The following is a 14571-nucleotide window of genomic DNA, read 5'->3' on the forward strand; positions in this document are numbered from 1 at the left end:
TTTTTTTTTGGTTTTTCTCCGGTACCGGGAACCGAACTCACGACCTTGCGCTTGCCAGGCAGGCGCTTTTGCCGCTGAGCTAAATCCCCAGCCCCCAAACAGGTACATTTCTAACCAGCACTGGGTTATTAGAAATAATCCTAAAACCATCCTCTGTACATTAAGATGCTAAAGTACCATTTAAAGTAAACATAAGTATTTCTTATTATTCCCATCTAGCTAATTTCTAAAATCTAGCTAGATACAGGAAATCTGTATATTTTTAAATCTTAAATGGGAAAAATATTAATCATACCCCCAAGTTCCTGAACAGTTTGTCCAATTATAATTAAATCAAAATACTGTGGGAAAATATCAACATAGAGGCTATGCTGAAATGTATAAGCAAGCTTCGTTCGTACTGCAGCACAATAGAGAGCCCTGTTCTAAGACACTTGTCAGTACATGGTGCTCAGGGCTTTTTAAAGCACAGAAACAAAGGTGGCATTTTGCCAGTTGGTACATCTGTCATTGGAATCCATAATTTGATGATCTAATAAGGATTCTGTATAATAAAACATTTTAAACAGCAATTCTTACTATCAGTCCACTATATTAAGGTATATGTTTATATTTTAAAAAAATCATTATTCATTTTCCATTTACACCTTGGCTCTTTTCAGATTCAAGAAATTTTTCTCTTTTTCTCCCATGTAACAACCATGATGATAGAGGTGATTGCACATCCAGGCTTATGTTTATCACTTTCAACTTCTAATGCACAGTTTTCTCTAGGCCCCCCTTGGCTCGTGTTTTTTCATAATCCTCTTACTTGGAAAATAAATCCAGTTAATGTTGGGAAGATGATAGTGATACTATATAACACTTTTAAAAATTTTTGAGGACAGTTTGTGATCCTATCAGAGAAAAACTGAGGTAGGAAAGCAGGTGTAGTCTGCATTCTCTGAGTTTAAACATTTTTACTGTTTTCCATACAGAGATACATCTAAAAAGTTTATTGGTTCTGGCAGTGAACTTTAAGTGAGTAAAAATTTCAGAAGTTTTACAGTAGATATTAGGCAAGAATTCAGATAGTGAGGGATCCCTATCTAGCTAACAGTGTTAACATTTATTGGTTTAAAAGAACTTTTGTTGTTCATTAAATATAAATTTGAACTATAAAATATTAAGCATGTAAGCCGGGCGTGGTAGCGCACGCCTGTAATCCCAGCACTCGGGAGGCTGAGGCAGGAGGATCTTTGTGAGTTCGAGACCAGCCTGGGCTACAAAGTGAGCTCAAGGCCAGACTGAACTGCACAGTGAAACCCTGTCTCATAAAGACAAAAAAAAACAAAACAAAAAATATTAAGCATGTAAAACAAAGATTAATAAAAGAATATAAAATCAAATATGCCAATAGAGACCATGGAATAGTTAAACAATGATGAACTAGATACTGACATAGCAAGATGAAGAAAGTTCCAGAAATATAATAAGAAAATTTTAGGCTTCTGGTTGTTACCCACATGACTATAAACAACCAGTAACAAATTCTTCATTTGCGGATGAAATAATTGATGTACATTGCTAAGGTGTTTTCTAAATTCAGAGTTCTGGGGTTCTGTGAGGAATGTTAAAAAGGAAGATCATTGTTTATTGGCATTATTAGATATATGATTTTAAAGTAGACCTTGAGGGGCTGGGGATTTAGTTCAGCGGCACAGCGCCTGCCTGGCAAGCACAAGGTCATGAGTTCGATTCCCGCTATCAGGAAGAAAAACAAAACAAAACATAAAGTAGACCTTGAACTGTTAGCAACATTTCTAAACATTCAACCTCTTTTATCTCATTCAGGAGGGTGACTTGGGGAACTTCCCATGCCCACTCCAAATCTATCTTTGCTGTGTAAATGTTGAAAGAGTGAGCTTGGAGTTAGATCTTTAACTTTGAGCTATATAAATCCTTGAATGTGCAAAAAGAGCCTTAAAATCTGGAGTAGTAGAGCCAAGCCTAGTGGCACATTCCTGTAATCCCAGTACCCTGGGCCTGAGAGAGGAAGGATTGGTAATTCAGGGCCAGCCTAGGCTATATAGGTAGACCCTGTCAAATCAAAACCAAACAGAAGTAGAAAACAAGTTTTAAATCAGGTTATGGCACGAATCTTACATATTTGGAGAGTATTCATTTGAAGGTCTGTTTCATACTTTGTATAAAATTAAGTCACTTGGGAAGAATCTGAAAGAGCAAAATAGAGACATTTAAGAAATGCATGGTCTCAAAATGTACTACACAGGCTCTGTATGAGATAATCACTAAAGGATATTTTTTGAGAAGAGAAAAAAGTACAAAAGAAAGAAATGGAACTGAGGAAGCGATGATGAGCAGAGAAACAGATTATATTTTTTACTAAGGTGATACCAGCATGGGAGGGAATGAAGTGACATGACTTCAAGGGGAAGACAGAGCCTGTTAGACCCCATGAGAAAGGAGATGCTGCTGGGCATTGTGCAGCACATACCAGTAATCCTCTGCACTGTGGGAGGCTGAGGCAGGCGGATTGCAAGTTCAAGCCCAACCTGGGTAATTGAGCAATTTAGTGACATTGTGTCTTAAATTTTATTATGTATGTATGTACGTATGTCTTTTTTGAGACAGGGTCTCACTATGCAGTTCAGGTTGGCCTTGAGCTCACTTTGTAGCCCAGGCTGATCTTGAACTTGCAAGGATCCTTCTGCCTCAGCCTGCCAAGTGCTGACATTATAGGCATGTGCTACCATATCTGGCTCAAATTTTTAAAAAATTTTAAAAAGGGCTGGGAATGTAGCTCAGTGCAAAAGCCTTGGGTTCAGTCCTCAGAGGAAAAAAAGGATGACTGTCCTGAAATCAGCTATTAGCAGTTCTAACCCAGCAGCTAGCAGCTATTTCCAAACCCGTAAGAAAAGCTAAAATCAACAGGCCTTACTCTCAAGATAAAGAGCGTAACATTTAAAACTATTACAAGAGCAAATTCAGTGATTTTAGAGGGAATCCACGAAGACACATTTCTTCATTGAAAAGACTAATCTTGGCTTGCGAGGAATTTTACATTCTCCTGATACAAGTAGAGTCTGCCAAGAATGACTTGACAGTGACAGCACAACAGTGCAGGAGAAGCTATGAAGGTCCAGAGGGCTGCTCTTAGCCAGCCATTTAAAAATCTTGCAAAACTTAAATTTTGCCACTCATTAATGTTTTTTGTTTGTTTCTTTTTTGGGGAGTGGGTACTGGAAATCAAACTCAAGGCCTCACACTTAAGAGGCAGGACCTATGTCACTGAGCTACATCCCGGCTCAATGTTTTTGTTTCTTATAGAATTTATATATGAACATATACTTGGTTTATTGTAGACGAATGAATAAAAATCTTTGAAGTGTTTTACTTTTAATTTCTAATATGGTAAATAGTGATACACATATGTAACCTACATAATCATTCTTTGAGGTCCTCAACCTGTAGAAGTATAAAGGAATCTTGAGGCCAGAAAGTTTAAGAAAGTTTGGAAGAATGAAACTGTGAATTGTGATTGTAGTATTTAAAGTACTTCAAAACTTTAGGGAATATTTAGGGAAAATTTTTTTCAGTTTAATAAATCTTCCAAAACAGGAAAAAACAAGAAGAAAAATAAAGTAACAAAAAAAAGTTTTTCTAATACAGAACACACACACACACACACACACACACACACACACACACACAAAAATAGAGGGAACCAAATAAGTGAATGGTTTAAGCACATCAGAAAACACTATTAGTATATTAAAAATGAAAGCAGGAATATTATTTATCTTTAAAAATGAAGGAAATTCTGATATATGCTACAGTGTTAATGTACCCCAAGGAAATTATTCTAAGTGAAATAAGCTAGTCTCAAAAAAAAAAAAAAAAAAAGACAAATACTCTATGATTCCACTTATGTAAGGTACTTAGGAAATTCCTGTTACTGAAAGAGTAGAATTCTGATTTCCAGGGCTTGGGGAAAGAGGAGATGGGGATTCTCCCCTTTCAGTAGGTAGAGAGTTTCAGCTTTCCAGGGTGAAGCGTTTCGGAGACGGATGGTGGTGAAGGTTGCACAATGTTGTGAAGGTATGTAGTGGCACTGAACTGTGCACTTAAAGTTAAGAGGTAAATTTCGTCTTGTATTTACCACAGTAAAGAGAAATCAAAAACAAAATACTACATCTTTTTGATAAGGCTTCTGTTGTGCTAACCATAGGTGTTCAGATACCAAAAGAATTGGGAAAGAGCAATATTGAGAGCCCTTCCCAGTCCTCCTTAAGGCCTGGGAAGTTTACATTTGTAATCCCATGAAAAAGTTACTGGAATTCTAACGAGTTAATTCCAGTGTACCACTTCCTGTGTAACCCATGGCGAAAATAAAGACACTAAGGTATATTTGCAGTTACGGGGAGCCAAGGGAGTCCTAAGTCCAGCCACGATGGTGGCTGTCAGGAACAAAGGCCTCGACCCAAGACCAAACCTGAGTGTTATTCATTCATGAAGAAAGGAGTGGCTTGAGGATGAGTGACTCTGAGAATGACAGGAAACAGGTGAGTGCTGTGAGCAGGGGTTAGGTAGGAGGCCTGAAATCACCTCTGCAAATGCAGAGAGAAGAGTATGCAGAAAGTAATGTGCATAACACAAATGAGATAGTATCTAATGTTTTGGGATGGTGCTTCAGCTCTGATGTGTAGTCTTCCAAGCCCTAGGAAGTCATAACCTTTTATCCCAAGGATCCATTAGCTCTTCATCCACGTTCACGCTAGGGACCAGTGGGTGGGGGTTCCAGGGAAACAAGCCTGCCTTCTTTAAAGACTACCATCAGCACATGGCCAGATTGATATGCATTGCTTAAAACCAATTCAAGGAACAGGGAAAAAATCCTAGCCAGCTCTGTACAAATCATTACATGGAAATAGGGTCAGGCTCAGCCAAAATGGAGACAATTGCTCTCTTTTGAGGAGAGTCAACCATGTGGTCCTCAACAGAGCAAAACCAAAATCCAACCTAAAAAAGACATTTAAAATAGTATAGCAAAAATGAAAGTAAAGGCTTAAAGAAGTACTAGGTGTATCTCCATCTAAAAGGAGAAAATAGAAGTATCCATCCTATTGGTATACAAAATAGAATTTAAGATATGAAGAGTCCTAAAAGAGATACAACAAGGATGTTTTGTTAGTAAATGGACCAGATACACAAAAAACATGTAACAATCATTGATTTTGAAATTATGATAAAAGCAAACAGAGCTAGAAGTAAAATTAATGAAGGCTTAACCACCAAGGAAGATTGATAATCAGATTAAAAAGCATAAAAACTCGTAACTGTCAGGCCAGGGATATAGCTCAGCAGCACAGCGCCTGCCTTGCAAGTGTGAGGTCATGAGTTCGATTCCCGGTAGCAACAAAAAACTATTAACTCTCTACTTGTGGGCTGTACTTGTCCCACAAGTATTCCTTTTATTTGTCAAAATGTTTTTTTTCCTCTTTCCGCTCTTCCCCTCCTCCTCTTCCTTCTCCTTTGTGGCACTAGGGGTTAAATCCAGGGCCTTACGCATTCTAGGCAAGCATTTTACCACTGAGCTACATCCCAAGCTGGCTTAGTCACTTTCCAATGACTAGACACAATATTCAACACCCACAATTTAAAGGAGAGGTTTATTTTAGCTCATGGTTTTTAGAGGATTCAGTCTGTAGTCAGCTGGCTCCAAGGCAGGAAGGGCATAGTGAAAGGGTCTGACAGGAAAACTGCTCACATCATGGTGGTCAGGGAAGAGCTGGGAGGGGAGATCTACGCCTCCATGTCACACCTCTGGTGACCTCTGAACACATGAGGCTTGTGGGAGACATTCTAGATCTAAACCATAACACCAGCCCTTGTCACAATGTTTATTAAAAAAGTGATAAAATAGTTACTCTTCCTGTATAACAAATGATACCATCACTTAAAAGATTCAGAAGTTGGGTGACTCAAATGACTTGGGACTGAATCACCTGAATACTTACTTACATGTCAGGTGTGTGGGATTAGGACAGGTGGAAGATGAGGACTACTGAGCAGAAGGCCCACACATGGCTTGCCTCTCTGTGTGGCCTGGCCTCCTCACGTATGGCCTGGCTTCCTCCATATGGCAGCTTTGGAGTTGGACTGTCTTCCCTAGTAGCTCAAGGTTCCAAGCAGAAGTATTCCAGGAAACAGTTGCCCTTTATGACCTAGCCTTTGAGGTCATGTAGCATTATTTCTTACACACTGGGGTGAAATGCTCATAAATGCTCTGAGGTTTAAAGGGGAGGGACATGGATCCTACCTCGTAATGGGAGCAATGTCAGTTAATTTATAGACATCTTAATCTCTCTTCAGTCCTCTTTCTGGCCTTACTTTTACTCATGTTCCTCCCATATGCGAAACTGTATTCCCCCTTTTCCAAAGATGCCATCAACCTTGAGAGCCAGGACTAAGTCAGGTCTAGCTGAGATTCCTCAGGTGTGGTTTTTCAGGTACAGTTCATGGAGTGTTTTGAGAATCTTCTGCTGGGAGAGATGAGAATTGAATAATAGTTTCAATTCTCAACCTCATAAGTCCTGGCTCTTTTGTATTCCTTACAAATTTTGCTTGAAAACTGATCATTATTTTAAACCTCATCTCACTATCCTATCATCTTTTTTTGTTTTGTTTTTTTTTCTGGTACTGGGGATTGAACTCACGACCTTGCCCTTGCCAGTCAGGCTCTGTGTTGCTGAGCTGAATCTCCAGCCCCCCTATCTTCTTATTGATAAAGTTGATATTTGCAGGCTGGGCATGGTGGCACACACCTATAATCCCAGCACTTGGGAGGCTGAGGCAGGAGGATTGCTGTGAGTTCGAGGCCGGCCTGGGCTACATAGTTCAAAGCTAGCCTGAACTACACAACGAGACCCTGCCTTTAAAAACATGGTACTTTCAACAGTTCTGTTGGCAGTGTGTGGATTTAATCAGTGCAGCAGGAATTTTTCCCATTTTCCTTGTCATCCCTGTCAACAGTGTTGCTGAGCAGTGTGCCGCTTCATCCTCTCAGACTGCTTCAACAGTCTTTTTTCTGCAGGTCCTTCAGCAGTGTTTACTGCTAGGTCTTCGACTTAGTGCTGTGTGTTGTAGGTGTTTTCAGAAGCACTCTACTTTCTGGCACCAAATGTTTTAGTTACTATTGCTCTGTGATCACCACAAAACTTGTGTAAAGCAACAATCTTGGATGACTGAAAGACTGGAATCAAAGTGCCTGTATGTGGGCTCTTTGTGTGACTTGGCATCTTCGAGTGTGGCAGCCTCATGGTAATGAAGCCTGAATGGTGGCTCAGGGCTCCAAGCAGCAGTTTTCCAGCAAACAAGTTGGGGAGGGGTTGCGTCTCCTATTATTACATAGCCATGAAAGTCACGTATCATGTTGGCTGTACCCTGCAGTTACAAGTCTGCCTACCCAAATTCAAAAGAAGGAAACGGGAAGAATGTCACAGAATTTCTCATCTAGCAAGTTAATAAAGAAGGCAAAGAAATTTGGTACATTTAGTTATTCCTTTGAATTATGACCTTTGATACAAGTGTTGGATTTTTTTTAATCTTTAAAAATATCAATTTACAAAGGGGTTTTTTATTCTCCATGCAACTTTTATGCCCAAAGAACCCAGTAAGCATAAAACTCTAAGCTTGTCTGTTTTTTCCTACACCATTATAATTTGAGTCATTAGCATTATTTCATACATACTTTTTCATGAATTAATATAGTTTATATTTTTAAGGGTTAAAACTTGTTACCGTAAGAGTTACTCTGTTTAGCTGTTTTCACTTTTTGTTGTTGTTCCATAGCTTTCCTACAGTTAGATAAAAAGGAGCCACAAAAACATCACTTTGATCAGCCTTCAGTAGTACCTAGGAAGAACTACTCTTTCACAAGAGAAGAGGTGAGACAGATTGATCGGGAAAATCAGAGGCTTTTGAAAGAACTGTCAAGACAGGCTGAAAAACCAGGAAACAAAAGTGCAGTTCCCAGAAGATCAAGTGGTCATCCCCCTAAGTTATATCACAGTGCTCTCAACAGACAGAGGGAACAACAAAGAATTGAAAGAGAAAATTTGGTAAGTAATCGTCTGTCAAAGAAAATGCGTTTGTACTGGTTCATAAATACAATTTACAGGGAATGTAAATACAGCTGAATTTTCAAACTGAATTACATAAAAGCAGACATTAGAGATATATTGAGGAAATGCATAATGAGCAGTGTGTCTAGAAGATACAATATGTGTCATTTATCTGGCAAACTATATTGAAGGACTTTGAAAATACTGAAAGCCCTATTATTTATTTGACTAGCTCTGTTAAATTGCTACATTAGTATAGGAATGGTATCCAAGAATCAGATGCAGTGTATCTTCTGTGAAATACTGTCACTAGCTAAATCTTTGTCACTTCATTGTATCATGGAAAGCTAAAACAAATTACATTACATATCATTTATTTTAAAGGATAAACACATCTTGAAAAGGTCACATTTAGTAATCTACTTGAATGCATGAAACATTTATAAATATAATTATACTTGGATACTCTAAATATATGGACTGTTTAAAAGTCTTCAGTTTTAATACTATTATGATAGCATATCCTTTTCTTCATAAAATGTGGTTCTTAATTGCTGATACTTGCTGAGCTCTCACTGAACACTAGGCATTTTTCTAAGTATCTTCTAAATAGCTTATCGAGTCCCAACAGTTGTTTGAGTTGTGTACTGTTTTTAATCCGCATCTCATGGATGAACGAATACAGACCCAGTTGCTCAAGGGCACAGAGCTAGTAATTAAGTGGTTGAGCCAACATCCTAAACCTGGGAAGTCTCCTAAATTAAATATCTTAGACTAAAATTAACAAACACGTAAATTCATAGCCAAAATACTTTTGAAGGCTGTTAAAATTACTAAGACTGTTTCCAAAATTAATCCTTATTGTGTTATCACAGTATGTGTGTATTTAACTTAAGAACTGCTTTTTATGTTTATTACCATCACTCAGCCCTCAAAACTAGTTTTAACCCCTTAAAATGTTACCCTGCATGTGTGAAAGAATAAATAGCTATAGAGCAAGTTGAAATGAGGTTGGAAGGAGATGAGCTACATAATAGCCATCTGCACACCATGTTAACAATATTCAAGATTCATGTTTTATAAAAATATGAAGTTACTGTATGTCACAAACATTTAAATTTACTTTATATTCATTCTCACTTAACTGCAGCCTGTTGTATTTAATAGCAATTACCTAATGCCTATCTAATAAATATGAAATCATTTAATTCTCATTAAAATTAGGAACCTTATGACATATGGCTTTATGGGAAAAATGAGACACTGAGTGAACACAGGGAATTGCTAAAGGCCAAAGAGCCTGGAGGTATGAGGTCCAAATTCAAGTGCAGGTTATCTGTCTTGTGTAACTTTTTAAAAACAATATTATTGAGCTATAATTAAAATATCATGCCCATTTGAAGTGTACAGTTCATGGTTTTGGAACTTTTTAAATTGTAAAATATATTTTTAAAATTACCATTTTAACTTTTTAAATGTACAGTTCAGTAGCATTGAGTCCAAAAACAATGTTTATAACTGCCGCCAATATCATTTCTAGGACTTTCTCATTGCTCCTTACAAAAGCTCTGTGCTTCTAATCTCTGTGAATTTGGCTTTTTGGGGAGTGGGTACTAGGGATTGTACCCAGACAGGCCTTTGCACTGAATTACATCTTCAGTCCCTTTAATTTTTTATTTTGGGACAAAGTCTCTCTGAGTTGCGCAGGAAGGACTCCAATGTGTGATCTTTTTGTCTTAGTCCCTCTCGGTGCTGGAATTACAGATATTAGCCCCCATACCCAGCTTTGAATTTGGCTATTTTAAATATCAGTAGGATCTTACAATATTTTTCCTTTATTGTCTGGTTTACTTGATTTAGCGTAATACTTTCAAGATTTATCCATACCGTGTTCAATTAAAAGGAACTTTACTGCTTTTAATGGCTGAATAACATTCCTTTGTGGATAAATACCACATCTGTTAATGGACACTGGTTGTTCTACCACTTGGCTATAGTGAATAATGCTACAATGAATATGAACACAAAGTATCTATTCACATCCCTGCTTTCAATTTCTTTGGGTATATGCATACGAATGAAATTGTTGGGTCATATGATAGTAATCTGATATTTAGCTTTTTAAGAAGCGTAGACTTGCTTTTGAAAAGCAAAAGTGTTACTATCTGGTGGCTTTTCTGAATATGGTATAGGGTAAAAACTGTCAGCAGCTTCTGCTTACTGGAAAATTATCAACATTTGTTCTCATCAACTCTGCATGTTTTGTAATTTATGAGAACAATTTTTTGTTTTTGTTTTTGTTTTTGTTTTGGTGGTGGTGATACAGGAGATTGAACCCAGAGCTTTCAAACACTGAACTACATCAGCAACCTTTCTTTCTTTATTTTTTTAATTTTGAGACACAGTCTTGCTAAGTTGCCAGGGCTGCATTAGGACCTGTGATTCCCCTGCCTTAGCCTCCCAGAGTGCTGGGATTACACGAGTGTTCCACCATGCCTGGTTTACAGATGAACAGTATTTTTCTCCATTTGATAGTAAGATCTTGTTTGTTATACTATAGACAGTAGAAACATGATGTGAGTCACTATAATTTAAAATTTTCTAGTAATAACACCTAAAGTCAAATGGTAAATTTTTAAATGTATTTAATCGAATATATCCAAAATACTACCATTTCAGTGTGTAATCATGATTAACATAAATGGCTAGGGATGAAATATTTTACTTTTCTTTGGTGCAGAGTCTTTGACACTTGTGCATTTTGTACTTAAAACATATCTGAGTTTGAAATTAGATTTCAGTTACTTTGTAGCCACACATGGCTGTGATCTTTGGATTGTGCAACTCTGGAAACAAAACTAATACAGAAGTGAAAAAAGTAACTTAAACCTAAGTAGGAAAACAAACAACTTCTTATAAAACTACATTTATTATGTTACTGTGAAGAACACTAAATCTTCCAGATTGTTTATCTCTTCAGTCTTTAAACCAAAATAAAACTAAATTGGTACTATCTTAGAACCTTTCATGGCTTTTTTTTTTGCATTTATTCCTCCGAATGCATAGTTTTTCTTCTTGAAAACGTTCATTGTGCCAGGCATAGTGACATACACCTGTAATCCCAACTGCTTAAGAGATTGAGGCAGGAAGATACTAAATTTGAGGCTAGCCCAGACAATTTAGGAAGACCCTGCCTCAAAATTAAAAATAAAAGGGCTGGGGATATAGCTCAGTGGTAGAGCATTTGCGTAGTCTATGTGAGGTCCTTGGTTCAATCCCCAATACCATTTTTTTAAAAAAAGCAAATTTTAACTGAAATTATGTTAAAGGAAAACATGCCATACTTTTAAAATAATATCCTTTTGTCCAAAACAAGCTCTTTCCATTTGAGCACTCTTATAACCTATCTTAGTAAGGTTTTGTAGTTTTCTTAAAAACTATATTTTTTGTTCCATTTTTGTTTAAACTATTTAATTTTATTTATTTATAGCCAGCCACCTACCAAAGTTACAGAGCTACATTGGCTTGAATAGTTTTCCAGTGTGAGCCACATACTTTTACATCTATTCCTAGGCTGTTTATATTCAAAATGCACACACGTATGTACACACATACATATTTTTGTAGTTACTTCTTGTGAGGAGTGTCCACAGGCAGGGTCCAGTACTCTACATTTTATGATTCATATTCTTTCATATACTCCATCTCAGTGACAGAGACAAGTCCAGGTGGCCAGCAGGCATGATTATGAAAGCATTTCTGTTCCAGAATTCTTACATTAGCATGCCAGCAATTCAGAAGCTACTTATATGGAAATAATCATGATATTGAAGTAGTTCTATGGAAGGAATGAAAGATACTGTATAACATGGAGTTGTGTGCTCCAGAAGCAAAAGCATACTGCTAATCTGTCCTTCTGGTAAAGTTTGAGGTCCTCAATATTTGTTTCCATAGGGAGATTATTACATTTAGACATTGCATCTAAAGAGAAATTAAGGGAATATAGAGCACACAATTAGCATGCACAAGGCCCCAGCATTTGGGTAGGGGGCAGTGGATAAAGGAAATAATAAAGAAAAGGCAAGTTTGTCCACTAGAGGGCATGCTTGCTCCCTGTACACTCAGTTACTTTAGTAATTTCTTTGCAAAAGAGTGATGATTGTTTTGAACTCAAGAGTTATGAAATATTCTTGTTAAACCAACCCTCCTTATCCTCATTTGAACATAATATAAATCGTGCTTTTCTAAAATGAGACAAGAATAATCTTAGCAGAAAGAGAGGTGGTTAATAAGGACACTGAGTTTGTTTTACACTCTTAAAAGTTGTGATTATTTCCACATAGTTTGTGTCACTTTACCCTCTTAAAAATAGGATTATTCTATTTTTTAAAATGTCTGTCACTTTCTTCAGATATGAGAAAAAGGAGGCAGTGGAGAATAATTGAAGCAAAGTTAGGGATAAAGTAAGATTCTTGGAGGAATGTATCAGGATTAGAGCCTAGAGCTCAGATGGACTTGACTTACTACTTTTTTTTTTTTAACTAAGACTACATATATATATAAAATAGTCATTAGTTTTAAATCCATGAGTTCTACTTACACTTTCCTCTATTAAAATATTATTTAAAAAATAAAACTAATACATACACAAGAGAATTTATATCTTAAAAACATTAAATAAAAACAAAAACCCTCCTGTTTTGTTGACCTACAACTTTTATATATAGTTTTATATAGTCAAAGATGAAGATTATAGCAAGTCATACCTAGCATTATAAAACTTAAGTAACTCAGCATGACTTCAGCCTTTGAAAAATATGAAGAGCTCTTGTCTTGATTTTTCCCAAGCTTTGAACAGTTATTTTTTAAGAAGGTCTCCTTATACAAGGTCTTTGCTTTATCGCTTTAAAAACATTAAAACAACTCTTCTTATAGTTGCAGAAATCATTGGCATTATTTGTTCATTCATTTGTTTAAATCTTTCTACATCAAAAAATGAGCAGGATTCAGACTAGGTTAATTTTCTCTACAAAAAAATACTTCCTATATGTAATGGTTAATACACTGTGTCAACTTCAGAAGTCTAGAGGCTTAACTAAGTAACTCAGTAGTGCTACATTCGAGGGTGTAGAGGACATGCCCTTACCACTCTGTGATGTTGTTCATTGTGTCAACTTGAGAAATTTAGAAGTTTAACTAAGTGACTCAGCAGGGGGCCAGGGTCCTCACTTTGTAAACATCCTCCTGAGCCTGTGCAAGAGGAGGGCAGGGAGATGATGTGAGTGCTCCACCTGCCCCAGAGAGGTAGCCTGCTTACACTATAAGGGAGGAAAACAGGCTTGTTCCCCCCCAACACATTTTTTTGCTTTTGTTGCTTTTGCTGTCTTCCACTGCAATGAACTATTTCCCCTCTGCCATGCCACCCTGCTTTGAAACCAGCTGTGTGAAGGAAACCTCCTTAAACTGTGAACTTAATAAATCTTTCTTCCTTTAACTTTGGGTGTTGAGTATTTTGTCTCAGCCAAGAGAGAAAAGTAACTAAAACACTAGATATTAAAAAAATATTTGGATAAGTATCTTAAACAGTTTTATTTATTATTATTTTTTAGTTTTATGAGACAAGGTCTCACTATTAGTTCAGTCTGGCCTTGAACATAAGGCGATCCTCCTATCTCAACCTTCTGAGTACTGGGATCACTATAATCACCAACTTGTCTTTAGAGCTCTAGAACTTACACATATTGTATAACTGAAACTCCTTTGTACCTTGTGTTCTTGAAAATTGCTAAGAGGGTAAATCTTAAGTGTTTTTGTCATATGCACAAAAAAAGTGGTTAACTATGAGATGACAGATACGTTGACTAGCTTGGTGTCATTTGTTGATCATATCAGGGTGTATGTATATCAGACATGTAGAAGGTAAATATCAAGTGGTTTACCTTAAATATATATAATTTTAAAAGCTGCAATTTTCCCCAAAAACAAATTGTCCAGCTTTTTGGTTGAATTTCAATTATGATATTCTATTAAAGTATTGAACATAGTTTTACTCTTTTGCAGCTTTATGGAGTATAATTAACAAATGAGATCATATATTTAAGGTGTATAACATGTTTCAAGACAGATATACATACATTGTGAACTAATTAACATATCTGTCATCTTACAGATTTATAGCAATTCTTAATTTCATCCTCTTGGCAACATTGTATAATATCACAGTCAAAATACTCTTTTGTGGGGCTGGGGATTTAGCTCAGCGGCAAAAGCGCCTGCCTGGCAAGCGCAAGGTCGTGAGTTCGGTTCCCAGTACCAGAGAAAAACCAAAAAAAAAAAAAAAAAGAAACTCTATTGTATCTTTTTCCAAATACACTTAGTGCTAAAGTTTCCTTTTTTGTTCCACTATCTTCAAGTCTTTTGTACTGATAAATAGACTAAATATGGT

General features: G+C 36.7%; 1 protein-coding gene and 1 long non-coding RNA gene across 7 annotated transcripts in view; one reads left to right on the plus strand and one right to left on the minus strand.

The window, feature by feature from the left end:
* Window positions 1–14571, plus strand: part of Cfap97 (cilia and flagella associated protein 97) — a 43308-nt gene that overhangs the window by 20910 nt on the left and 7827 nt on the right. For all 6 annotated transcript variants that reach the window (XM_005373472.2, XM_005373474.1, XM_005373478.1 and 3 more), the window contains exon 3: window positions 7855–8123. In XM_005373472.2, the coding sequence (XP_005373529.1) occupies window positions 7855–8123 (269 nt within the window). The remainder of the gene's footprint in view (window positions 1–7854; window positions 8124–14571) is intronic.
* Window positions 2105–6512, minus strand: LOC106148255. The gene is made up of 2 exons (XR_001233533.1): window positions 6025–6512; window positions 2105–2214 (listed from the first exon to the last, which is right to left on the minus strand). It is a non-coding gene; the product is annotated as an uncharacterized LOC106148255 (long non-coding RNA).

The sequence above is a fragment of the Chinchilla lanigera genome, unplaced genomic scaffold (genome assembly GCF_000276665.1).
Source record: "Chinchilla lanigera isolate Chin_1 unplaced genomic scaffold, ChiLan1.0 scaffold00002, whole genome shotgun sequence".
Lineage (NCBI taxonomy): Eukaryota > Metazoa > Chordata > Mammalia > Rodentia > Chinchillidae > Chinchilla > Chinchilla lanigera.